This window comes from Macaca mulatta, chromosome 7 (genome assembly GCF_049350105.2).
Source record: "Macaca mulatta isolate MMU2019108-1 chromosome 7, T2T-MMU8v2.0, whole genome shotgun sequence".
Classification (NCBI taxonomy): Eukaryota; Metazoa; Chordata; class Mammalia; order Primates; family Cercopithecidae; genus Macaca; species Macaca mulatta.
The window spans coordinates 27,596,636-27,624,368 of record NC_133412.1 but is presented as its reverse complement, the minus strand read 5'-3'; the positions used below and the strand labels follow the sequence as shown (position 1 = coordinate 27,624,368).

The following is a 27,733-nucleotide window of genomic DNA, read 5'->3' as shown; positions in this document are numbered from 1 at the left end:
TGTGGTTTGTATTGTGATCCTTGATTACTAAGTAACACAGTAACAGTCGAAGCCAGGCCTGTTGAGTACATCGTGAAAACCAGTTTCCTAGTATTTTTCCTGCCTTAAAAAAAAAAAAGCAGTTCCTATATTTATGGCTTCTCTGTCTTAGTAAATCCTGTGATCACTGATATCCATGATGCCCTACTGTGAGTTGATAGAAACTCAGCATGTTTCAGAGCAACTGTGTATCTGGATGGTAGCTCGATTTTAGTAGAGTGGTTTTATTTAATTACACTTTTTGTAAAATTACCCTTTTCGTAATTACACTTTTGTAATGTGTAAATAACACATTAAAAACCATGCCATTTAGAAATAATTTTTAATGTCATTCCTCTTTTTGAACTAGTTATAATTAATTTTTTTATATGTAGACAGTTTTCAAACCCACAGAAAAATTGGAGGATGAACCTGTATAACTTTGACCTGTATTCACCAACTATTAACATCTTGGCATGCCTGTATGTTCTCTGACACATGCGTGCATGTACACATACACACACACACACACACACACCCCTTTATTTTGTCAAGTTATATGAAAGGAGGCTGGAGACATCATGATATACTTCACCTTTACTTTGGCATGTATATCTCAGGAGTAAGAATAGCCTTCTACGTATCCACAGCTCCATTTTATTTTCTAAAAACATCAACATTAATCACAAAAATTATCTGATATATGGTCCATTTTCAAGTTGTCCTCCAAATGTCATTTATAGTCAGATTTAGTTCAGACATTTCCAGGAAGAACACCAGTGAATTCTGTAACCTCCCAGTGCATCACGTAAGGAGGCACATAATATCAGCCCATCCTGATAAGAACCACTTGGTGGAATTGTGACTGCCGGCTCTTTTCAGGTAGATTTTCCCCTTTGCAACTAATAGTAATCTTTGATGGGATACTTTGAGAACATTTGAATATCCTGTTTCCCCACAAGATTTTACTAGTGCTTTTAGCACCCACTACTGATCCTCGCTTGAAGCAATTATTACGTTAGGAGTTACAATGATTTATCTTAACTTGTCTTTTTTCAATGTTAATTAGATGTCTTTCTATCAGGAGGACCTTTCCCATTTCCTCCTTTCTCTCCTTTTTATGAGGTATTATGATAGATTTTTTTTTTTTTTTTTTTGAGATAGAGTCTCACTCTGTCACCCAGGCTGGAGTGCAGTGTTGTGATCACTGCTCACTGCAACCTCAACCTCCCAGGCTCAAGGGATCCTCCCATCCCAGACTCCCAAATAGCTGTGACTACAGGTGTAAACCAACAAACCTGGCTAATTTTTAAATTTTTTGTAGACAGGATTTCACTGTTACTCAGGCTGGTCTTGAACTCCTGGGCTCAAGTGATCATACTGCCTCGGCCTCCTGGAGTGCTGGTATTATAGGCATGAATCAGATAGAAAGATTTTTTAAAATTCAGGCTGGGTGTGGTGGCTCACACCTGTAATCCTAGCACTTTGGGAGGCCAAGGCAGGCGGATCACGAGGTCAGGAGTTCGAGACCAGCCTTGCCAACGTGGTGAAGCCCCGTCTCTACTAAAAATACAAAAAAAAAAAAAAAAATTAACTGGGTGTGGTGGCATGCACCTGTAGTTCCAGTTACTCGGGAGGCTGAGGCAGAAGAATTGCTTGAACCTGGGAGGTGGGGGTTGCAGTAAGCCAAGATCGCGCCACTGCACTCTAGCCTAGTGACAGAGTGAGACTTTGTCTCAAAAAAAAAAAAAAAAAAAAAAAAATTCAATGGATAGTAATCCATTACTATCATTCCTTTTGATGCTTTTTTATTGAAGTGCAGTTTAATATACAGAAATGCTTATAGATTATAAGTGTGCAGTTTGAGGAATTATCACAAAGGTCTCACAGAGGATAATTGTAAACATTGTATAAACATTGCTCAGTTCATAAATGGAAGGTAGACAGTACATATTCTTTTGTGTCTGGTTTACATCACTTAGTTTTGTTTTTTTGTCAGTTTCACCCATGTTTTGCATACAGTCAAATTGCTGTGTTTGAGTCTACCATTGTTTATTTATTATCAAAGAATATCTGGGTTGTTTGTAGTTTTTTACTAGTATGAATAAAGCTACCATGTACTTCTACATGTCTTTTGGGATCAGTAGTGGGTGTAGGATTGCCTGTGAGAAAGGATTTTGGCAGTATTAACTTGCAATTTCTCTACCCAGACAAGGACACAGGTGCTGCTTTTGCTGCCAGAATCCTCTCTAAGGCTCTCATAAATTATTAAGAGCGTATTTGGGGATTTTATTTGTGGAAATGTTAATATATTATACTATTTACTATCACATAGTACCACATCTGTATACCACTTATTATCAAGGCAAATCCTTGCTCACTTAATCCAAAAAGAGAATACTCTTTATTCTGTATGTCAACTCATATATAAATGTAAATGGAGTATAATCATATTCAAATTCATCTTATGAATTGTGGATTTTTTTTTGTTTTGTTTTGAGACAAGGTCTTGTTCTGTTGCCTATTCTAGAGGGCAGTGGCATGATCTTTTCTCACTGCAACCTCTGCCTCCCGGGTTCAGACAATTCTCCTGCCTCAACCTCCTGAGTAGCTGGGATTATAGGCATTCACCACCAGTCCCTGCTAATTTTGTATTTTTAGTAGAGACGGGATTTTGCCATGTTGGCCAGGCTAGTCTCAAACTCCTGACCTCAAGTGATCCTCCCGCCTCGGCCTCTCAAAGTGCTGGGATTACAGGCCTGAGCCACCAGCACCCGACTGAATTGTGAGGTTTTATGAAACAGATACAACCTTCGTCATGATATTAGATCTTCTAAATTTTATACCTCATACAACCAAATGAAGAGAAATTGTTTAACCACTCACATGTGAAGATAGTTGAAACTTATGTATTGTAAATTACGAGAGACTTGTAATCAACTGGTTGCATAGATATTTCCAACACCACTGGAGACTGAGTTTTAAAACCATGTACAAATTTTCCTGGGTAAGAAAGAAGCAGGGGACCAGGTGTGGTGGCTCATGTTTGTAATTCTCAGCACTTTGGGAGGTCAAGGCAGGAGGCTTGCTTGAGGCCATGAGTTTGAGACCAGCCTGGCCAACATAGCAACACCTCATCCCTACAAAAATAAAACTAGTCAGGGATGGTGGTACATACCTGCAGTCTCATCTACTTGGGAGGCTGTCAAGAGGATCACTTGAGTGCAGGAGTTAAGGATGCCGTGAGCCATGATTGCACCACTACGCTCCAGCCTGGGCATCAGAGTGAGACCCTGTCTCTATTTAAAAAAAGAAAAGAAAGAAGCAGAGAAAGCAAAAGTAGCAGACAAAGCAATAATAGGTTTCTATTCATACTGTTACATATGTTTGCTGAGTTTTCATTTTTTTTTTCCAGTAGTGGCCACGGAGGAAGTAGTTACTGCAGAATCTGTGGATGGTGCCATTCAGCAAGTAGTTAGTTCAGGGGGTCAGCAAGTCATCACAATAGTTACAGATGGAATTCAGCTTGGAAATTTGCACTCTATTCCAACCAGTGGAATTGGTCAACCCATCATTGTGACCATGCCAGATGGACAACAAGGTTAGTAGTAGACATTTTTATAAAGTTTGTGTTTGTTTTTATTTTATTTTTATTTTCTTTAAGTCTTCTCTGCAGTCCAAAGAGATTGTGTTTATTTTTAATTCTCAGGAAATTATGATATGTGTTCCAAAGAATTTATTTTTGCCTTGAGTTGTATTTGTATAACCCTTTGCAGGACACCTAATTACCTAATTTTATTTGCTTAGGCTAATTAAAATTAAAATTAGCTTGCTTTCTCTGAGTATATACTAGGTGGAAAGAGAAATTGGCCCTAAAGTATTCTGGTTGAAAAATGAGCTTAAATGTCACCACAAATAATACCTGAAATAAATAATTCAAATCAGCATTGGACAATAGTTTCCTAGATCATTTAATGCAATTGGAATACCATGTGAGCTTTTAAAAATATCACATAAGAAAAAGCTACTTAAAAAGAATTTGGAGCCTGGGCAACATGGTGAGACCCCATGTCTAAAAAAATTATAAAAAATTAGCTAGGCATGGTGACATTTACTGATAGTCCCAGCTACTTGGGAGCTCGAAGTGGCAGAATTGCTAGAGCCCAGGAGGTTGAAGCTGCAGTGAGCCATTATCGTGCCATTGCATTCCAGCCTGGGGAACAGAGAGAAACTCTTTCTCAGAAAAAGAAAAAGAAAAAAAAAAAGGTGGACTTAGGACTTGTAGTAGGAATATGGTAGCAAATTTTAGCAGCTTTATTGTGAATTCTAACATTTTTCTCCTTTTGGAAACCACAAAGGCTAACAAGATGAAACAAAAGCCTCAACTACATTTTCAGTAAAACTAAAAGGCTGAGAAAACCTCAGAATTCCACATTTTTAAGTGCTGCCAAAAGCATCTGAAGCCATTACAGCCAGAGGGCAAGAGGACTCTCACGGAAATCCACACTGGTGCATCAAGGAAAGAAAAGGGGTTAAGCTCAGCAATAAAGATAAACATGCTTACTCAGTAGGAAGTGCTGAATGCAGGACTAAGATAGAATAGGGCACGAATACTGAGGCAGAGAGAGAAGCTGCAGAAAGTATCTAACTAAGCATTGCCCTGTACCTTGTCTCCCCCTAAAAATAGTGTCCACACATAATCTTGGAGAAAATGACTAGGGCTGGTATGGTGGCTTAAGCCCATAATCCCAGCACTTTGGAATGCTAAGGTGGGAGGATTGCTTGAGGCCAGGAGTTCAAGACCAGCCTTAGCAACACAATGATACTTGTCTCTACAAAAGTAGAAACAACGAAATTAGCCAGGTATGGTAGTGTGAACCTGTAGTCCCAGCTACTTGGAAGGCCGAGGCAGGAGGATCGCTTGGGCCCAGGAGTTTGAGGCTGCAGTGAACTATGATTGCACCATTGCACTCCAGTGTGGATGACAGAGCGAGACCCTGTCTCCAAGAAAATAAAGAAGAAAAGAAAATGAGTAGGATTATAGAGCGTGTGCCTTTCATGGCCAGTGAAGGGCAGGGCTAGAGGTAGAACTTCACCTAAACCAGGTTTGGTTTTGAGTGGCAGAGGAGGCATGACACTGAACAGAGACCAGATTTGGAGAAAGGAGTTTGTTGCTGTAACAGTAGAAGAGGGAACACTTGGCCTGTAAAGCCTGGGAGGCCATTCTGTCCCACTCTGCTGAAATCTTCTGCTAATAGCTGGTCTGAAATTGGATTAGGGTCAGATGCTTTCACAAAGCGTTAAAGAACTAATTCTAATTTTTAGAAAAGAAGAAAGCTTTAAAAATATTTGTATCAAGCAGACGTAACATTGTTTCCAAAACCTGTATCATTATGCAGACTAATGATTTCTCACAGCTCTGAAGACTAGAAGTGCCAGGTCAAGGTCTTGGGGCAGGTTTGGTTTCTTCTGAGGCTGCTCTCCTTGATTTGCAGATGGCCATCTTCTGGCCTGTCCTCACATGGTCTACCTCAGTTTGTTTGTGTTATCTGTGTCCTAATCTCCTCTTCCTGTAAGGACACCAGTAGTACTGGATTAGGGCCCATCTCATTTTACCTTAATTATCTGTTTAAGGACCCTGTCTCCAAATAGAGTCACACTCTGAGGTACTGGGGGTTAGGACTTCAACATGTGAATTTGGGGAGTGGGAGTACCATTCAGCCCATAACAAAGATCACGTTTTTTTCTGTAATTAGCCAAATTGATTCTAAAGTTTATGTTGATGGGGCAGAGGGAAGAAGAATAAGGAACACTCTGGAAAAGAATAGCAATGAGAGAGTTCTACTGAATATTTAAAAAAAATAAACTTTTAAAGCCTTCCTGAATAAAAAATATATAGTTAACATGTGAATTATATAGACTGTACAGTCTAATAGATATAAATTCTCATTTTTTTCCAAGTTAATTTATAAATGTCATGAATAAAAAAGAAAACTCGAATTCTCAGTATCTCTAATGTTTTAAATTACATTGTACTAAATAAATATTAGTTTTACTATTTTAAAATTTTTATTTACATTTATAGCTGTCACTAAGAGGGTTTTTCATGTTTTGGCAAAAAATTTTAAAGGCCATGGAACAATTATAATTTTCCCCATTGTGATTATTAGGATGGCTTCAGGTGATTTCAGCTTGCACAGTCGTTTTTATGTTCCTGTACTGCTGTGCAAAGCAAGGACAACCTCTCTATATAATTACATTTATATAAAGAGCTACTAAAAACTGAGAAAAAGCCCAACAGTCCAATACAAAAACAAGCAATGTTTATGAACTCTCAGTGCTCATAATGGAATATCCACTTAGTGGATATTAAGAAGCTAAATAAACAGAAGCTCTCTATGTAATGATGTAAGATACTGTAAGTATCTGGAGTGAAAAAAGCAGATGCAGAACAATGTATCTGTTGTATATATGCTACCTTTTACGTAAGAAAGGAAAATGAGAATGTATACTAATTTTTAAACCAATTAATATAAGGATAATACATAATAATTAATAAAATGATTATCTGTTGTCGGGGTGGGCATGAAGCCTCTCAAAATATGCTTGTTAAATATTTTGATGTTTGAGTCATGAATGAATATATTATCTATATAATTTAAAAAATTATATTATCTATATAATTTAAAAAATATATGTAGGTACAGTAAAAAAGCAAGAAGGTAATAAAGAAGACATATATGGATAGTCTCATAAAAAGCAGATCGATGATTTGGAATTATTGTTTTGGAATGTACTTATTTTAGATGAGTAGCATCAACAGTGTCAAGACTAGTTTTATTTCTAATAAATCTCTCTGAAAATGAAGTAATACATAATTTTTTTTCATTTTAGTATTAACAGTACCAGCAACAGACATTGCTGAAGAAACTGTTATAAGTGAAGAACCACCAGCTAAGAGACAATGTATCGAAATAATTGAAAACCGGGTGGAATCTGCAGAAATAGAAGTAAGGAGTCTTTTACCCGGTGTGCTTTGCCGCAGTCATCCAAAATAAATTCAGTTTTTTTTGTCTTTTATATTTATTACTGACAGTATTGTTTTGATACAGAATGAAAGTGCGTAGTATTTTCATTTTGTTTATTTTTGCCTTATACATATAGCAAGCCCTCAATAAATAAATATTGAATGAATGAATGAGTGAGTGAAGAATTTGTTTTATAATAGTCTGTCATCTTGACAACACTGGAATGTCTTTGGTTCTTGCACTTCATCCTTTATATTTTAAACTTACACACACCATTCTTACAAGTCACTAAGGAAAATACCAGTATATATTGGCTAAATTTTTTTTTTCATTCAAAACTGAAGCTAAAATACCTAATTGGGCTAGGGGGTCCTCTTAAAGAAGGTCGATGTTTGTCAAATGGGTTATTTTTTAAAAGCAGTAGATAATTGCTTCTTTCAAGGAAAGTAAATGAATTTAGACTAGCTGTTCATAGGATTCAACTTTTTTTCCCCTCCCCCAGAGTAATTTGTAAGTGTAAACCAGTTTGTAGGTGTAACCAAACCATAGTTGCTTCACAGGTTTTTTTCTTGACTGACTGTAAATAAAATTTTGCTCCATGAACTTGATAATAAATTATATCAAATGAAAACAAGGTTATTCTTGAATAACTTTGAAAGAACAACTGCAACCACTGAACTTGAAATCAGATGAGTTGAGTTTGAATCCCACCTCTTGTACTGTTAGCATTGAGGCAAGGAATCTTATCTTTCTGAGTTGCAGTTTTATTGTGTTCCAAACTGGAATTTAGAATAATAATGTCTCCATTTTTGGGTTTTTATGAGAATTGAAAAAGTCAGCATAGTCATACAATATTTATATCTGATATGTGTTTGTAGTAAATTTGGTGAATATTTAGTAATTTTTTGTAAAGGTTCTTGTTATAGAAAGGAGATTTTTAAAATAAGCCACTAAAAGGTAACATAAGTCAAACTAAAGACAATGAGAAAATACCCTTTCTAAATTCATGTAAATATAAGACTGGTACATCTTTGGCCACACCACAAATATATTATTGAGTTTAAAAGAATCTGATTAATGGTTTAACCAGAATATTTGGTAAAATTATGACTTTAAATATTGATGTTGGGTTGTTTTATTTCTTCAGGATTTAAAGTGATGTGTAGGATGTTAAAGTTTTTATTCACAAACTAACAATTTTTCCATTGAATGGTATCAGTATACTTATTATTTAATACTTTTTGTTGTTTTTCTGATATGTCAGATGATCTTTTTCAGACACATAAGGTAAAAAAATGTACTTCGCTTTAACTCTTTAATAAAGTATTATTTTAAAATTACTTGAATTTTTTATTAAATGTAAGCTTATTTAATTCAACAGATTATATTTTTAAACAATGAATGTGCAGCCTGTACCTTTATTTACCTAATGACCAGGGAGCATTGCTGTTTCCCTCAAAGTTTAGCCTGATTTCTTTCTTACAGTCTTTGAGAGACCAGGGAAAATAACTGTAAATAACAGGGAAGTATGAATTGAGAGGTGTATAAAATAACTAGGGCCCAGGAGATGGAGCTTTAGGGAGATTCGGTTTCAGCTTGGTGTGAAGAACAGTGGTTTTCGTTTGCTTGCTTTGTTTTGATTTTAGTAAAGAGAGCTTTCTGGTAATGGAAATCTTGTTCTCCATCACTGGAAATGTTCAAGCCAAGCTTGCCTGACCTCTTAGGGCTATTTCAGAGAAACCTGGAAGCATACAGTGAGTATACAGGTAGTGGTAGGCTGGAGATATAGAATGAAGAGATGACCGCCAATGTTTTCACCAAACCAGGTAATCATTTCCTTATAATACGTGAAGTTGTTATTTTGAATTTATTTTCTTAGGTGGCCAATGGGGTTATCTTGGGGGGAGACTTTTATACTCCTGAGGGACAGCTTGGCCATTAACTGAAAAAGTTTCTCTAAAGCAGCGTCAGAAGACATATTTGGTTGTCATGACTAGTGGCATTCCACTGACATGTAATGGATAGAGGCTGGGTAGACATCCTACAATGCACAAGATAGCCTCCCACAATAAAGAATTGTGTGGCCCAAAAATATCAATGATGCTGAGATTGAGAAACTTAAAGAAATTTGGCCGGGCGCGGTGGCTCACGCCTGTAATCCCAGTACTTTGGGAGGCCGAGGCGGGCGGATCACAAGGTCAGGAGATGGAGACCGCCGTGAAACCCCGTCTCTACTAAAAATACAAAAAATTATCCGGGCGCGGTGGCGGGCGCCTGTAGTCCCAGCTACTCAGGAGGCTGAGGCAGGAGAATGGCGTAAACCCAGGAGGCGGAGCTTGCAGTGAGCCGAGATTGCGCCACTGCACTCCAGCCTGGGCGACAGAGCGAGACTCCGTCTCAAAAAAAAAAAAAAAAAAAAAAGAAAGAAATTTAAAAATTAACTCTATACAAAATCTAATGTTTGGGTTTTCTCCATGTATCTGTGACTGCAATGCCCAGAGTGACTCTCCATAAAGAAGGTGCTAAGAATTGGCCAGGGGCAGTGGCTCACGCTTGTAATCCCAGCACTTTGGGAGGCCAAGGTGGGTGGATCACCTGAGGTCAGGAGTTCGAGACCAGCCTGGCCAACATGGCAAAACCCCACCTCTACTAAAAAATACAAAAATTACCCGGGTGTGGTGACACACGCCTGTAGTCCCAGCTACTCGGGAGGCTGAGGCGAGACAGTCGCTTGAACCTGGGAGACGGAGGTTGCAGTGAGCCAAGATTACGCCATTGCACTCCAGCCTGGATGACAGAGTGAGACAAAAGAAAAAATAATAATACAATAAGGTGCTAAGAATTTATGTTTACAGTTTCCCAACTAACAATGGAGAGGTTTTCCAAGAGTCTCTGGAAAAATTACTTTAAACTGTAGAAAGTGTATTGTACATTTTGTGGGCTTTACATCTGCATATAGCAATATAGGAAATAAAATAGGTTTGTTTTTTGGAGAGAAAGGTGTGAATAAGACACCAAATTGCAATAATGTATATAATTTTATCTTCCATTTATTACTGCATTGAATATATTTTCCGGAAGAGTGTTATTTACAGATTTCCAAAAATAAACGTTAGACTATTCTGAATTGAAATTAATCTTTGTACATGTGTAAGAAATATATTTAGTGTATTAGGAGTAACAGATTTTGTCTATTACTTTATTGTGTGACTTCGGGAAATACCTTTACCTTTTCTTTCCCATGGAGGTTAAAGATAAATATGTTTATTAGTAAATTTTATTTTATTTAATTTTTTTAGAAAGAGTCTCACTCTGTTGCCCAGGCTGGAGTGCAGTGCTGCGATCTCGGCTCATTGCAACCTCTGCCTCCCAGGTTCAAGCGATTCTCCTGCCTCAGTCTCCTAAGTAGCTGGGATTACAGGTGCATACCACCATGCCCGGCTAATTTTTGTATTTTTGGTAGAGATGGGGTTTCACTGTGTTGGCCAGACTGATCTTGAACTCCTGACCTCAGGCGATACGCCCGCTTCAGCCTCCCAAAGTGCTGGGATTATAGGCGCGAGTCACTGCTCATGTCTGTAAATTTTATTTTTAATGAAATATTTGTGTCCTTTAACTGGTAGTAGATTTGAGATCCTTAGTGCTCTCTAAAAAACTGATTTCTGTAAACTTTATAAAATGTTTTATTTGATGCAAAGTTTTTCAATCTGTGTTTTTTTTTTTTTTTTTTTTTTTTTAAATGGCTATCTTTCCTGATCTGCCACAATTTAAAAATGTTTATAGTCACATCTCTCTCTGGTTTTTTTTTTTTTTTTTTTTTCTTTTTTCTTTTTTAAGGCAGGGTCTCGCTTTGTCACCCAGGCAGAAGTGCAGTGGTGCAGTCATGGCTCACTGCAACCTCAAACTCCGGGGCTCAAGCAAGCTTCCCACCTCAGCCTCCCAAGTAGCTGGGACCACTATACCTGGCTAGGCTTTTTTTTCTTTTTGTAGAGAGGGTGTCTTGCTATGTTGCCCAGGTTGGTCTTGGACTCCTGGCCTCAAGTGATCCTCCCACCTCCGCCTCCTGAAGAACTGAGATTACTGAGATTACTGGCATAAGTCACCATATCCAGGTCATTTCTCTTTTTTAAAATTAATGTTTTTATGTATGTTTTTATTTATTTTTTGAGACAGGGTCTCACTGTGTTGCCTAGGCTGGAGTGCAGTGGTGCATTTACAGCTCACTGCAGCCTTGACCTCCCTGGGCTCAAGCAATCCTCCCACCTCACAGCCTCTTGAGTAGCTGGGACTACAGGCATACACCACCATGCCTGGCCAATTTTTGTATTTTTTTGTAGAGATAAGGTTTTGCGGCCAGGCATGGTGGTTCATGCCTGTAATCCCAGCACTTTGGGAGACTGAAGTGCGAGGATCTCTTGAGGTCAGGAGTTCGAGATGAGGCTTTGCCCTGTTGCCCAGGCTAGTCTCTTACTCCTAGGCTCAAGCAATCCTCCTGCCTTGGCCTTCCAAAGTACTAGGATTTCAGGCATGAGCCACTGCATGCCCAGCACCCAGTCCATATCTCTTTTTTCTAAGGCTGGAGAAGGCAAAGTTTTTTCATAAATGGCCAGGTACCAAATATTTTCGGCTCTGTGGACCCTACAGTCTCTTTGTCAACTACTCAGTTCTGCCATTGTAGTGAAAGCAGCCATAGACAATTTGAAAATGGGTGGGTGTGGATATATTTCAATAAAACTTTATTAAAACAAAATCATAGTTGTCATGTTTGGCCCAGGGCAGTTAGAAAATTGACGTTTACACACAAGCAAACGGCTCACATATCCTGCCCAGTTTATCTCTTTTAAAAAACATTTAGGCCAGGCGTAGTGGCTCATGCCTGTAATCCCAGTGTTTTGGAAGGCCAAGGCAGGCGGATCACGAGGTCAGGAGATCAAGACCATCCTGGCTAACATGGTGAAACCCCGTCTCTACTAAAAATACAAAAAATTAGCCGGGCGTGATGGCGGGTACCTGTAGTCCCAGCTACTTGGGAGGTTGAGGCAGGAGAATGGTGTGAACCCGGGAGGTGGAGGTTGCAGTGAGCCGAGATCATACCACTGTACTCCAGCCTGAGCGAGACTCCGTCTCAAAAAAAAAAAAAAAAAGTATAGTGTTAATTATACTTTCAATCTTAAAGATTAAATGTATTCAGCATGCAGTGCTAATGATCTTTGTCTTCTAGGTTTTATAGAATTAGCCAAAAAATGCTGTGAAAATGAGTTTTTTATTTCACCTAGTAGGCAGAAGGGAGCTATCTTTTCATTTTTATCAAGATAAATTGTACTTCTTGAAGTTAAAATATGCAATATGGAAAATAGGGTTAGGCTCTTTTCACTGTTAGACTACCTCACTCGGTTTGCTTTCATCTTCTGCGATAATTGTGAATCCTTTCCTGACTCTAAATGTTAATAAATAGGTAATACTAGAAGATGCTTTAGAGTTAACCTCTTCCAATATTTCCTGCTAAATCAAGGTAAATTTTTACCCATGTTCGAAACTTTGGCTACCAAAGGATTGGTGTTATTTTTCACATACATGTAAGTTTGTGTTTGTTTTTTTCTTTTTTCTTGTTTTTTGAGACAAGGTCTTGCTCTGTCACTCAGGCCAGAGTGCAGTGGAGTTGCTCAATGCAACCTCAACCTCCTGGGCTCAAGTGATTCTCCTGCCTCAGCTTCCCAAGTAGCTGGGACGATAGGCGCATGCCACCATGCCTGGCTAAATTTTGTATTTTTTTGTAGGGGTTTTGCCATGTTGCCCAGGCTTGTCTCGAACTCCTGGGCTTAAGTGGTCCGCCTGCGTTGGCCTCTCAACGTGCTGGCTTTACAGGTGTGAGTCACTGTGCCCGGCCACACGTAACATTTTAAAACACATGCATGGCTGTGGACACTCCTGCCAGAGCTGTGGTCTAGCTCCTGGGAAGTAACATCCAACCTTCCACCCCTCACCCCTTCCATTGGTGTCCTTAAAGTCCTGCAGTCCGTAGCCAGGGTACTGGCATTGATTGCTTACCTTGGACTCATCCCAGGGTGTCTTTTCTGACTTGTTCCTATCTTGGCTGGAGTTAGGATAAGAGGAGGGAAGAAGAAGTGTTAGGAGGCAGCAGGATAGGGCCTGGGCATTGCTTAAACTGGAGGTAAGGGGCATTCCTTTCTTCTACTTGTACATTTTGTGTAATTGGATTCCAAATGAATCACTCCCACATCTGGTGGGCCCATGAGAAAAAGAAATGTTGGATCTCGCTTCATTCCCATTGTGGGGAAGGAAGTGGAATCACAGAAAGGCAGGGGGATTATACATGCTCCTGCTTGTGGACCAACCGTGTGAATAGTGAAGGTGAGGAATCCTTTGGTGTTGGCAATGGACAAGAGTCAAGGAGGCAGAGGATACACAGAATAGGATATAGAGAGAAAGAACCTCATACTGTGCCTCCCCAGCAGTCGGCCAACCACTTACCTTTAGTTCCCTCTGACCAATTATCTTGTACACTGCGGACCCATCATTCTTGTGACAGTCCGAACCCTGGCCTTCACCCTACTCAGAGGTCCTGGGCATCTGTGATGAGGTTGCTTCATTCCTAAGACCATGGAAACTAACCTTGGGTTTTGGTCTGTGGAGGCTGAGCTTTTGTCCTTGTGCTTGCTTAGAGGTGTGGGAATGGGTTCGTTGAAATGTTTTTCCTTGTTTTTCCTGCAATAACTGAATAGGGGCAGAGTGAGGAGGAAGAGGAGAAAGAATACCGTTTTCATTGGATTGGATTTGTGTTTCACCTCTCAGTTTGCTGAGGAGTTTAATACATACATTTTATACCTATGTAATTTAATCATTGATAATTTCGTATTTTATTGGTTTATGAAACAGTATAATTTAGGAAATACTGATCTTGATCAGCACTCTTCATTTTAAAGGTGAATTATCTTGCTTGCTATTGTAAATGAAAAATAGTTTTAAAAGCAGTAATGTTAGAACCCTATAAATCTAACTCCTTAGTATGTGACCTTGGGAGAGCTACATCATCCCTGAGCATCATTTTTCTCATCTGTAACTTGTGCATAATATCTGTCTCAGAAGCTTATTGTTGGAAATCACCCTGTTTACTCATATAGTGGGTGCTCAGTAAAATTGTTTTATAATTATTACCTTTAGGTAAGAGCACAACAAATGGAAATATAAAGAGGTGTGGTTGTGTATTTCCCTCTTAAAAACTCTTTGTTAGTTTTTGTAGTACGTATAAAAGTACAGGTGCCCAGTTTGGAGTCTTTCTGTTAGTCTTATTTCTAAATAGGAAAATAATTTCCTTGCGTTCGGAAACTGATCCATATCTCATAATGTGGAGCACAAAATTAGGGACTTAAATATTAGTGAATTGATTGAAAAGGCAAGATGTCTAGGAAATTTCAGTACGTGGCTACTTTTAGCTACTACAGTTTTGTTTTTTTTTTTTTAATTTGAAGGATGCATGCCTATATGTATTAAAAATGTATTTTTGCCAAAATTAAAAAAAAACTATTCTTTTAATTAGGAGAGAGAAGCTCTTCAGAAACAGCTGGATGAAGCAAATCGAGAAGCACAAAAATATCGACAGCAGCTCCTAAAGAAAGAACAGGAAGCAGAGGCCTACAGACAGAAGTTGGAAGCTATGACTCGTCTTCAGACTAATAAAGAAGCTGTTTAATTGAAACGAACATGTAGTTTGATTTTACTTTTGGTCAAGAAAGAATACAGTCTTGAACTGTACACAACAAAGGTACAGCCATGGGAATACAGAATGACAGAAGAGACTACAGATTGATAATTGGACTTAAGCCATGAGCTCTGAATTCTTGTAACATAAAACTTTACTTTAGAAGTTGTGAAATGTATTTAAAACTGAATTCTGTAAATAGTTTTTGTTTTTTTTTTTACAGTTCCAAATGAGTTGATAAAGATTGTTGAAGAGATCCAAAACCACAATAAGCCACTGTTTTTGTGAATTCTTTTTGATTTTAGTACAAACCTTAATTTCTCAGAAACAGAACAGTTTTAAGGGTGATCGTTGCTGGTTAGAGCAAATGTTGTGTAATAATTATGGTGGACTGACGCTGGAATTACTCCTATAGGTGTAAACCTCTATACAGAGAGAAGATTTCTCCCAGGAAATCTTTGTACAGCTTTAAGTTGTGTCAGATTCTCTGAAAACATTTTTTAGAAAGCAAAATTTTTATATTTGTTCAATTTCAGCTATACCCAAGTAGATTTACATGTATATGAAGCAAATATTTTTTAAAATTTCTGTTTGTACATATTCTGCATGTTTCATAATTTCAAAATGCATCACTTACATAGGTATTTCTCCCACAGAAATGATGAAAGTGACCAGGAAAAAAAAAAACAAAAACCCCTTTACTCTATAGGTCATTGAAACTAAGTAAGCTAGCAGCTGGTTTTATTGGAATGACAGTGTTCTCGGAAGGAGCAGCCTACAAGATAACTTGAATTTGCCAATTCTGCAAAATCTGTGCTTTTTCGAAAATTTAATAGTGGGGACGTGAAACTGTATTCTGTGCCTTCCATCATGATTTCCACATGAAAGCACTTTAAGGCACTGGATTTTAAGATAATGTTTTTGGAAAACTCAATGTATATGAGTTTCTGAAATATTTTATGGACTTATTTCTCCCCAGGAAATTATTCTTATGGAAAAAAATTGCTTTTGTATGTAGAACAGGAACTTTTTGTACTACAGTGATGCAATAGACATGTCTAATGTAACTTCTACTTTTCCCTTTGAAAGCTCAGTGTCTGTGCTGTGACTTGCCCTCATCACAGTATTGTTGAATTCCACAATGTATGGACATTAAACACTGGCAGACTGTTCACTTTTTCTTTTTTTTTTTGGTAAAACATTACTTCAAACCCCTTTTTCTTGCTTTATTTTTCAATGTTTTATTGCTTTATGAACTGTTTAACCCTAACATCCCTCTAGGTTATCTATACTGTATAAAAGAGCAATTACCCTTAAAACTGTACTCTGGCCTACTTTTCTATTTTGCAATTAAATATCTTTTTCACATATGTTCATTGTAGACTTATGTTTTTATCACATCTTATTAACACATTAAAAATGTTATCCTACTGCATATTTGAGCTACCATATGAAAATATTTTATACTCTCCACAGTGTGACATTAAAATTCCTGAGGTAGCTCTTGAGAATTTGTTAACTCTCTCACTGGAATTACCAGTTTATTTGTTAATGTAATAAAGGGATCTGTGGTCTGCCCGCCTGATGGTTACTACTGGAAGCGCTTAAAAAGGGTTTAGGGCAAATTGAAGAACTCTGTAAGGAAGAGGAAAAAGATCTTTTTCAATTTTCCACTAAATTTGACATATTTTAAGTGATCCAAAAACTAGTTTTTAAAAATGCCAGGGGCGGGGCACGGTGGGTCACGCCTGTAATCCCAGCACTTTGGGAAGCCGAGACAGGCAGATCACAAGGTCAGGAGTTCGAGACCAGCCTGGCTAACAGGGTGAAACCCCGTCTCTAGTAAAAATACAAAAAATTAGCCAGGCGTGGTGGCGGGCGCCTGTAATCCCAGCTACTCAGGAGGCTGAGGCAGGAGAATTGCTTGAACCCGGGAGGCGGAGCTTGCAGTGAGCCGAGATCGCACTACTACACTCCAGCCTGGGCGACAGAGCGAGACTCCGTCTCAAAAAAATATATAAATAAATAAATAAATAAATAAATAAATAAATAAATAAATAAAAATAAATGCCAGGCCATATTTCCAGTAACATGAAGTGAGTTTTTCTGCAGTCCTGAAAAGTCAATAGAGAATGTCTGTTTCTGGTTACAGAGAGCATTAATTTGGCACATTAATTTGTCATGTGAGGCAGGGTGCTGGTACAGCAGCCAGGTACCCTGATGTGGTGCAGGAGCAGAGACGGGCCAATGTCTTCACCCCAGAGTGCAACCACTGTAGAGTTTTGCTTTCAGACCAGGCTGGCCTTGAAAAGCCTCAAGACAATGTTGGGAACAAGTTTGTGAAAGCTAACTTAATGTTGTCTTTGACTTCCAATCTCCTCTCCTGCTTGAGACTTTACCTGGTGCAAGAAATAATTTTGATTCCTAATAACAACAGCTGGCATAGATGGGAGAAAATAATTGGTGCTTAAAAGGAGTAAGTCTGTGGTAGCATCAGGTACTCAGGTATCTATGGCGGAAGCTCACCTTTTTCAGAGTCGTTGTTATATAACTTACAATTTCTCAATCATTTACATCTCATTTACTGTTCTGTAAAATCAATACTTAGACAAGAATTTGTAATTAAAACTTAAAATGGGTTTCTTTTCCCCTTCACTTATTTCATACTGTTTTCAGGTGGGCTGTAAAAGCTTTTCATTCTAGTCATTCTCAATGGTGCTCTGAGCAGAGGATTTAAAGAACTGACAAAAATAAAAGTCTGTGAAATAAAAGTTTTCAGAAATCCACGCAGTTGTTTCCACTACATATCCAAATGATGGATTTGTAGTTAGCAGTCATCTGGTTGCCACATCACTGGTTAATTGTTTCGACATATATATGAACAAACACCTTCTAGAGCAACCTTTCTCAACCAGGGTTCTGCAAGACAAGCAAGCCATTTAGTGTTTCGGTGTAATGAATTATTTTCTTTCCTATGCACCTAGAATCGTTCTTGTTACGTATTATCTAGACACCGAGTTCATTAGGCATCTTGACTGCCCAATTACTTGATTCAGATTTAACACTTCCCTCTGTATAGTCGCTGGACCTCTAGAATTATAAATTCTAGGTTGAATCTGTGATGCTTTCAGAAAGCCTCATCTGAGTAGTATCTGTAGGGACTGTGCTTCTCAACTAATTTTTATTTATTGTTATTTATTTTATTTATATCTTAATTGCTTCACAAAAGGACTTGTGATGTCATTTGCTTTCATTGGCTTTTAGGAATTATTTTCTTAACATCAGTCTTTTGTGATATGAATGGCAGAATAGTTCTTTTACTCTGCCACTGGACTGCTCTATTTCTCTGTGGTGGTGGAGTGTTGGGAAGAAAATTAAAGAGAAAAGGGGATAAATGGGAAATCTCATGTAATGAAAACTATACAGATGGTCTCCAAGTTATGATGGTTTGATTTGTGGTTGTTTGACTTTACAATGGGTTTATTGGGGTATTAATTGCATTTTACATTTATGATATTTTTGACAGGATGAGTTTATCAGGACGTAACCCCATTGCAAGCCAGAGAGCATCTGTACTTGTTTGTAATAAAAAGATCTGCTTACAAATATATTTGTCCAAAATGTGACTGATGAAAATCTCTACCAGTATATATGTCTTCAACGTGATCGTTTATGATGTTATTGAAAATTAGAAGAAATCCTTGCTCATAGCAGGAATTGATGAGTTGATAGAAATGTTTATGAGTACCTTATTCTGATGTTACTGATTTTTTCCATACTGCTGTATAACAGTTTTTTCATGATAAAATCTATAAAGTTTCTTTGTGCTTTAATACCTGAAAGACCTTGAGAGCTGACTCAGAATAAAATAGAGCAAGAAGAAAAGCCTTTTCAGGTAAAATCACAAACAAAGGAACCTTAATGTCCATATGGATGGGTTCCCAAGGCATTAGCACTCAGGCTTATATAGCAAATAGAAAAAAATATTTTCCATTCACCTGGTTTCTATTGAATAAATAACTCCTCCATTATGTCAGGTCAACTTAGGAATGGACTAACTAATAGATTCGTTATTTCGTCAAATAATATTTACCGTGCTTGGATTTCATTATAGATAACTAGTCTGTTGTAGTTTTGAATGATGTCTGCTATTTGCTTCCTCTGTTAGTTGAGAAAACCGGATGCACATGGACTCAGTTTGACGTAAGCTCTCCATATTCATTCTCAGATTATTTTGTGTAACCTACGATGGAAAACATACTATCATCATTGGAAATATGCTTCTGGTTCCAAACCAAAATTTTGATATCAATATTTTTGTGACTTATTAAAACTATTTTCCAAATATATAGATACACAGATACACAGTCTTGATCTTCTTGATACACAGAGCTCTTTTAACTTTTTTCACTTCAATGATAGTCAAATTTTGAACATAATTTGGATACAATTTCTAGGGGCTCTTTATTTTCAGATAAATATTGTAACTACCCCCTCAAAAGCACCAGTTGCTTTTCGGAAAAATTTTGACCTGGTTTCTGAGATTCTGTTCATTCTGCTTTATTAATTGCTTCCTCAGTTTTGTTTGTTTGTTTGTTTGTTTTTCGAGACGGAGCCTCGCTCTGTCCCCCAGGCTGGAGTGCAGTGGGGCAGTCTCAGCTCACTGCAACCTCCACCTCCCAAGTTCAAGTGATTCTTGTGCCTCAGCATCCTGAGTAGCTGGGACTACAGGCACACACCACCACACTCAGCTAATTTTTATATTTTTAGTAGAGCTGGGGTTCACCATGTTGGCAGGCTGGTCTCAAACACCTGACCTCAAGTGATCTGCCTACTTCGGCCTCACAAAGTGCTGGGATTTCAGGCATGAGCCACCGTGCCCGACCCTAGCTTCATCAGCTTTTAATTTGGATAGTTTTGATCTCATGTGCATGGTTGACATGTAATGTTTTCCACATCTGTAAATACGTAATATTATCGAATACAATCTTACTACTGATGGATTACATGGATTATAATTTTGAATTGTGTGGATTATTTAAATGTCTTCTTGGTTTTTCTATAAGCAGTTTTCCCATATATTTTTGTGTGCCAGTTAACAGTAGAGCATTTGTTTTTGCATTACTATTTTTCATTATTCTAGACTTACCATCATCATCATGACTCTTAAGAATTGTTTAAATTGCATTCATTTACTATGTTTTGAAGTTTTCATGAAAGATCAGAGAATAATAAAATATCCATGTACCTACCACCCAAATTTAATACATCTTAAGTGGCCTTCCTTGCTTTAATTCTTTTGAGAAACAGAATGTTATAGATGTAGTTATTTTGTTTTCTCCCCATAACCCATTCCCTTCCTCTCTCCTAAAAGGTAACCAATATCAACCACTATCCTGGGTGTGAGATGTTTCTATCTACATTTTTACATTATGCTTTTATTATAGACCGTATTTCAGAAATATATGTTTTGTGTGGTTCTTAAATTTTATTAAGGCTATTGTACTATATAAGTAGCATTCTGCGTATTGATTTTTTCAGGTAAATGATATATTAGATATTCATGTTTATACTTGAGTATCTAAGTCATTCATTTTGACTGTTATATAAAATTAAGAATGTATCATAATTTGTCATTTTTCTCTGTATAGAAATATCATTTTGAATTTCTTGCTAATGTGAATAGTGCTATAATGAACATCCTTGTATATTATCTCCTTATAGCGTATGCAAGTTTCCCAGAGGCATGCACCTAGTAATGAAATTGTTAGGTCTACAGTAGTCAACCTTACTAGATATTGTCAAATTGCTTTCTAAAGTATAATGAGGGAATAATGATAATTTTCATCTCACCACATCTCACCAACACCTGATACTGTCACATTTTTAACATTCTTGTCGGCCGGGCGCGGTGGCTCACACCTGTAATCCTAGCACTTTGGGAAGCTGAGGCGGATGGATAACCTGAGGTCAGGAGTTCAAGACCAGCCGGACCAACATGGAGAAACCCCGTCTCTACTAAAAATACAAAAATTAGCCGGGCATGGTGGCGCGTGCCTGTAATCCCAGCTACCCGGGAGGCTGAGGCAGGAGTATCACCTGAACCCAGGAGATGGAGGTTGTGGTGAGCCAAGAACATGCCATTGCACTCCAGCCTGGGCAACAAGAGCAAAACTCCGTCTCAAAGAAAGAAAAAAAAAAATTTTGTCAACCCACGTTGGTATGAAATTGTTTCTCACTATTTGCATTTCACTTATTACTAGTGAGGTCAAACATTTTTTCCCTCTTATTTTTTATCCATTAAAGTTCATTCTGTGAATTGCCAGTTCATGGCCATTTTGGGGGTGTAGTTTTTCTTACTGATATATTGAAGTTTAATGTTTTTCTGGAAACTAATATTTTGCTAGTTGTATGAGTTGTAAATATCTTCTCCCACTGTATGTTTTTTTTTTAAACTTCGTTTGTATTGTCTAACTTAGCACATATTTAGTGAATGCCTCTATGTGCAATTCTTTTTTTTTTTTTTTTTTTTGAGATGGAGTTTCACTCTTGTTGCCCAGGCTGGAGTGCAGTGGCGCGATCTCAGCTCACTGCAACCTTTGCCTCCCGGGTTCAAGTGATTCTCCTGCCTCAGGCTTTTCGAGTAGCTGGGATTATAGGTGCCTGTTACCATGACCGGCTAATTTTTTGTATTTTTAGTAGAGATGGGGTTTCATTATGTTGGCCAGGTTGGTCTTGAACCCCTGACCTCAGGTGATCCACCCGCCGCGGCCTCCCAAAGTGTAGGGATTACAGGCGTGAGCCACTGAGCCCAGCCTCTATGTGCAATTCTTAATGTCAAGCTGAGGAAGAAGTCTAAGAAGTTTTATATAAGTCTGACACCCAAGGTGCCTGTAATTGAAGGTGGAGTGAAATTTTAATTTACGAGTTGATCCTTTTGTTTTTTAGTTCAGTACTTCCCCCTTTTTATAATGTATACTTTCCAGATAATTAGTGAGATAAAGATTGGATTTTCACTTTTAGGGTTTCTGAAAGATGTAATAAGCTACCTAATATAACTTGTTTTTAATACTTGCTCTAACTTCTGATATTTTATAGTTGTGTATTTTGAATTATAGTTTAAAGGATTAAGTGGATTATTGCACATGATGTTTAGTAAAGTGTTTGGGAGTGTTTAGCACAGCCTCCAAAAATTAGAATTCTACTAGCCCCCTGATCCTACATATCTGGCATCTTAAGAGTCAATAATAGTAAAGTTGAGAGAGGCAGCTTGGTGTGGTGGAAAGAACATGGGTTTTGGATCAGATAGTCTTAGGTTCAAATCCTGGCTTCTTCAGTAATTATCTTCTGTAATTTTAGCCAAGTGTTTAATTTCCTCAAGTCTTGGTTTCTCAAAGATGATGTAGAAAATGGCTTTCACCAGGTTGTTGTAAAGATTGAATCAAATAGTGTACATGACAAGTGCAAGGCATAGTGCTCAGTACAGAGTTAACATTCTTAAATACATGTTGAGGATTGGTGTGCACCTGTAGCCCCAGCTACTTGGGAGGCTGAGGTGGCAGGATCGCTTGAGCCCGCGAGGTTGAGGTTGCAGTGAGCCATGATTACGCCACTGCACTCCAGACTGGGTGACAGAATGAGACCCTGTCTTGAAAAAAAAACATAAAAGCAAATATATACTGTATTCTAATTTTTCTCCTTTCTTTTCTTTCTTTTTTTAAACACAAAAGGGACAAGTACAGTACAATGTTCTGTACTTCATTTGTTAATATATCTTGACATGTCCTTCTTTTTTTCGTAGAGCTGCATTGTGTGGGCATACCAGAGAGTAATCTAGCAGTGTACAGTGCTAGTTCCCTAGCAGTGTACGTTTCAGTTGTTTCCAGTCTTTTGCTATTACAAACAGTTCTACAAAAAATTACTTTGCGCACATCAGTAAGGATATCCTCAAGTGGAAAAGCTGGATCAAAAGGCATGTATATTTGAAGTTTTTATAGGAATTTTCAGAATGCTCTTCTACCACCATTAGATGAGGGCTCCTAGTTCCCTACAGCCTTGCCCACAGAGTTTATTAACCTGGGGTTTTTGTTATTCTGATAAGTAAAAAATGGTAGGTCAGTGTAGATTTAAATTGATCTTCTCCATTATGAGTTTTATATTTCCCTTTCTGCTAATTTATCTTACTATCCTTTGCCCATTTTTCTATTAGGGTGCTGATCTTTTTTCTTTTTCTTTTTCTTTTTTTTTTTTTTTTTTGAGACAGGATCTCACTCTGTTATCCAGGTTGGAGTGCAGTGGGGCAATCTTGGCTCACTGCAACCTCCACCTCCCAGGCTCAAGTGATTCTCCCACCAGGGTTTCGCGATGTTACCCAGGCTGGTCTCAAACTCCTGAATTCAGGTGATCCGCCTGCCTTGGCCTCCCAAAGTGCTCTGGGATTACAGGCATGAGCCACTGTGCCTGGCCTCTTTTCTTCTTGATTTGAAATTCTTCATAGATTAGACAAATTTGCCCATTGTACAAATATGTTGCAATTATATTTTCTTGGTTTGCTATTTATCTTGATTTTTCTTACGGTTTTAAAAAAATGTGATTGGATTTATGGTTTCTGGCATTGAACCATAGTTATAAATGTATGTTTTACTCTGAGGTTGTCCAGAGAAGCTCCTAATTTTCGTAATTTAATTTTCATCTTTTTAAAAACAGCTCTATTGATGCATAATTGATATACAAAAATAGCACATATTTACTACAATTTGATGAGTTTGGACATGTGTACACACCCATGAAACCATCTGTTAACCTGATGGTGGTGATGGTTTTATGTAATTTTATGCTTCTATTTTTCACATTTAAATCTGACTTTTCTGGAATTTATTTAAGTGCATGATGTGAAAAATAGATCCGACTTATTTTTCTTGCCAGATGGCAACACCTTGTTCTAGCATAATTTATTAAATAGTTCATCTTTTTCTTTCTGATCTGAGATGCTATCTTTATTAAGATGCGAAATTTCTGTACATTTAAATTTATTTGGTCCTTTCGTTTGTCTCTTTGTACACCAGTATCTATCTCATTGTTCTAATTATTTGAGCTTCATGAGAAATTTTAATACCTTCTGGATAGGAACAGAAACTTCTTGTTACTCTTGTAAAGTTTTCTTCTTTATTCTGGTTTATTTTTCCTAAGAACTTTAAAAGTTGGTACTGAATTCCAAAATAGAACACCCCAAAAGCCTGTTGATTGTTCCACTGAGATTATGTTAAATTTTCAGGTTAACTTAGGGGAAACGGTTATCTTCATTATGTTAATTAAGTCTTACTCCGTGAGAGCATGGTACGTCTTGTCACCTGCACAGGTCCTTTTTTATATTGTTCAGTAGCAATTTGAAAAAACATCTCCTATGTTCAATGAAATAAAAGTCGAGATTTAAAAATTTGGCAAGGAGTTGAAAACTATAAAAAAGAACCAAATAAAAATTCTTTCTTTGCCCCCATAAGGCAGAAAAATAAAAATTCTACAACTGAAAAAATATAATATCTAATATTAAGAAATCAATAAATGGTTTATTATATTAGATATATTTGAAGAGACAACTAAAAATAGGAAAAATATTTTCAAAGCAACTCAGAAAAAAGATGAAAAAAAGAATACAATACTGTTTATATAAAATAGTATATATAATACACAAGTTTAACATAGGACTGCATTTGCAGAATAGAAGAGAGATAATGGGAAGATAGCAACACTTGAAGAAAAAATAATAATACCTTTTTTTTTGAGACGGAGTCTCGCTCTGTCGCCCAGGCTGGAGTGCAGTGCCACGATCTCTGCTCACTGCAAACTCCGCCTCTCGGGTTCACGCCATTCTCCTGCCTCAGCCTTCCAAGTAGCTGGGACTACAGGCGCCCGCCACCATGCCCGGCTAATTTTTTTGTATTTTTAGTAGAGATGGGGTTTCACCGTTTTAGCCAGGATGGTCTCAATCTGCTGACCTCGTAATCTGCCTGCTTTGGCCTCCCAAAGTGCTGTGATTACAGACGTGAGCCCCCACACCCGGCCAAAAATAACTAATACTTTTTTATTTAAAGTGCCTAACTTGGCTGGGTGTGGTGGCTGACACCTGTAATCCCAACACTTTGGGAGGCTGAGCTGGGTGGATCATTTGAGCCCAGGAGTTCAAGACCAACCTGGGTAACAGGCAAAACCCCGTCTCTACAGAGAAACCCCCCAAAACAAAAAACAATAATCAGCTGAGTGTGGTAGCACATGCCTGTAGTCCTTGCTACTCAGGAGGTGAGGGTGGGAGAATTACCAGGGCCTGGAAGTCAAGCCTGCAGTGAGCTGTGATCACGTCACTATACTTTAGCCTGGTTGACAGAGTGAGACCCTGTCTCAAAAAGAAAAAAAAAAGTGCCTAACTTGGTACTTGGCACTTTCTAAAATTGATACATAATATTTGTACCTGTTTATGGAGTATATGTGATATTTTGATACATGCATACAATGTGTGTAATCATCAAATGAAGGTATTTAAGATATCCATCATCTCAAACATTTTTGTGTTCAGAACATTCCAAATCTAGCTATTTTGAAATACATAATAAATTACCAACTATAGTCATCCTAATGTGCTATTGAATATTATTGAATTCCATCTAATTATATGTTTGTACCAATTAACCAATCTGTATTTATTCCTCACCCCCAGCTCCCACCAGCCCTTTCCAGTCTCTAGTAACTATCATTTTATTCTCTACCTCCATGAGATCAAATTTTTTACCTCCCATATCGTTGTCAATATTATTATTTTTCCCACCCCGGCTCCTGTGAAGGATTTATTGACAATATCACTGGAATCTAAATCCTCTAGGCCATTTTTTCACCAAAGCCCTTATTTTCTTAGGGCATTATTTTTTTTCTTAAATCAACAGTTTTCTTGAAATATAATTCCCATTCTATAAAATTTCCTGTTTTGAATTGTATAGTTTAATAGTTTTTAGTATATTCACAGAAGTGTGCAACCATCACCATAATAAATTTTGAAACATTTTCAGCAGGGCACAGTGGCTCACGCCTGTAATCCCAGCTACTCAGGAGGCTGAGGCAGGAGAATTGCTTGAACCCGGAAGGCAGAGGTTTCAGTGAGCTGAGATTGCGCCACCGCACTCCAGCCTGGGCCACAGAGACTCCGTCTCAAAACAAAACAAAATAAAGCAAAACCAAAAAACTCAACAATTTTAGAACATTTTCATCTCACCATCCTGCCAAAAAACCCTGTTCTCCTTAGCCATCAATCTTCAGCTCCCTACCCGCCTCTAACCATAAATCTATTTTCTGTCTCTGTAGATTTGACTCTTCTAGATATTTCATATGAATGAAATAATATAATGTATGGTTCCTTGTGACTAGTTTCTTTCACTTAGTATGTTTCCAAGTTCATCCATGTTTTGGTATGTATCAGTACTTCATTCCTTATTATCGTGGAATAATATTCTGTTGTATTGATATACTGCATTTTATTCATTCATCTGTTGATGAACATTTGGATTATTTCCACTTTTGTCTATTATAATAATTCTGCTATGAACACCCATGTATAAGTTTTTGTGTGGACATGATTTCATTTTCCTCGGATATATACCTAGCAGTAGAATTGTCGAGCCATAAAGAACTCTAGGTTTAGCTTTTTGAGGAGCTTCCAGATTATTTTCCAAAATGGCTGTGCCATTTTACATTCCCACCAGTAAAGTATGAGAGTTCTAATTTTTCCCTGTCTTCACCAACACTTGTTACCTTTTTTATTATAGTCATCGTAGTCTGTATGAAGTGATTTCTCACTGTAGTTTCTTCAGTAGTAATTTAAAAAGTTCCTACCTACTTTAGCATAAAATTACTTTCCTGACTCTCTTCAGGGAGCCTGCCAGAGAATTCTCTTTCTCTTGTGCTGTCTGCCTTATGCCTGGGCATAAGCTCTGATAAAGCCCTGTCTGGGAAAACTCTTTTGTCCTTCTCAATTTCTATTACATTGAGAGCCCAAGAACCCACGGTCAGTAACAGGCCAATGAGAAGGCTCCCGCATTAGTCTAGGTGAAGGATGATGGTGGCTTGGACCAGAATAGGGTGGTAGTCATGGAAATGGGGAGAATTTGACAGACTAGATTTATTTTGGAAATAGAACTGAATCTGACCAGATTGAATTGGGCAGGGAGCAGGGAAAGTGAAGGGGAAGGAAGACTCCAGGTTTATGCCTTCAGCATTTGGGTGGATGAATGGATGGATGAAGGGATAGATGGATGGATGGATGGTGGTTGGATGGATGGGTGGTTGGATGAATGGATGGTGAAGGGGTGAATAGATGGGTGGATGGAAAATGGAGAGATGATGAACTGAGATAGGGACGACTAGAAGAGGTGCATATTTTGGGGCAAAGACAGTTTTGCAATACGTTAAGTTTGAGGTGCCTCAGAGTCATACAAGAGGATTTGTCAGAAAGGCAGTTGGATATAAGATTTCGAAGCTCAAAAGATAGGGAGGGCCTGATGGTATGTTTAAACCTATATGGATATCACATAGGTAACATTTAAAGCCTGAGAAATGGGCCAGGCGAGGGGCTCACACTTGTAATCCCAGCACTTTGGGAGACTGAGGCGGGTGGATCACTTGACGTCAGGAGTTCAAGACCAACCCAGCCAACATGGTGAGACCCCATCTCTACTAAAAACACAAAAATTACTGGGGCATGGTGGTGGGCGCCTGTAGTCCCAGCTACTCAGGAGGCTGAGGTGGGAGAATTGTGTGAACCCAGGAGGCAGAGGTTGCAGTGAGCCAAGACTGCACCAACTCCAGACTGGGCGACAGAGCAAGACTCTGTCTAAAAAAAAAAAAAAAAAAGAAAAAAAAGAAAGCCTTAGAAATAGGCAATGCCACGTAAGAAGAAAGATGAAAGGAGGGCAGTGCCCTGAGG

At 38.0% G+C, this 27,733-nt stretch overlaps 1 protein-coding gene across 15 annotated transcripts in view; it reads left to right on the top strand.

Annotated features, from left to right (window-relative positions):
• GABPB1 (GA binding protein transcription factor subunit beta 1) overlaps positions 1–16,201 on the top strand; it is a 77,225-nt gene extending 61,024 nt beyond the window's left edge. For 7 of the 15 annotated variants that reach the window (XM_077938526.1, XM_077938523.1, XM_015142208.3 and 4 more), the window contains 3 exons: positions 3,437–3,619; positions 6,913–7,028; positions 14,605–16,136. In XM_077938526.1, the coding sequence (XP_077794652.1) occupies positions 3,437–3,619; positions 6,913–7,028; positions 14,605–14,757 (452 nt within the window). In that variant the 3' untranslated portion in view covers positions 14,758–16,136. 15 annotated transcript variants of the gene reach the window in all.
• The last annotated feature ends 11,532 nt before the right edge of the window (positions 16,202–27,733 follow it).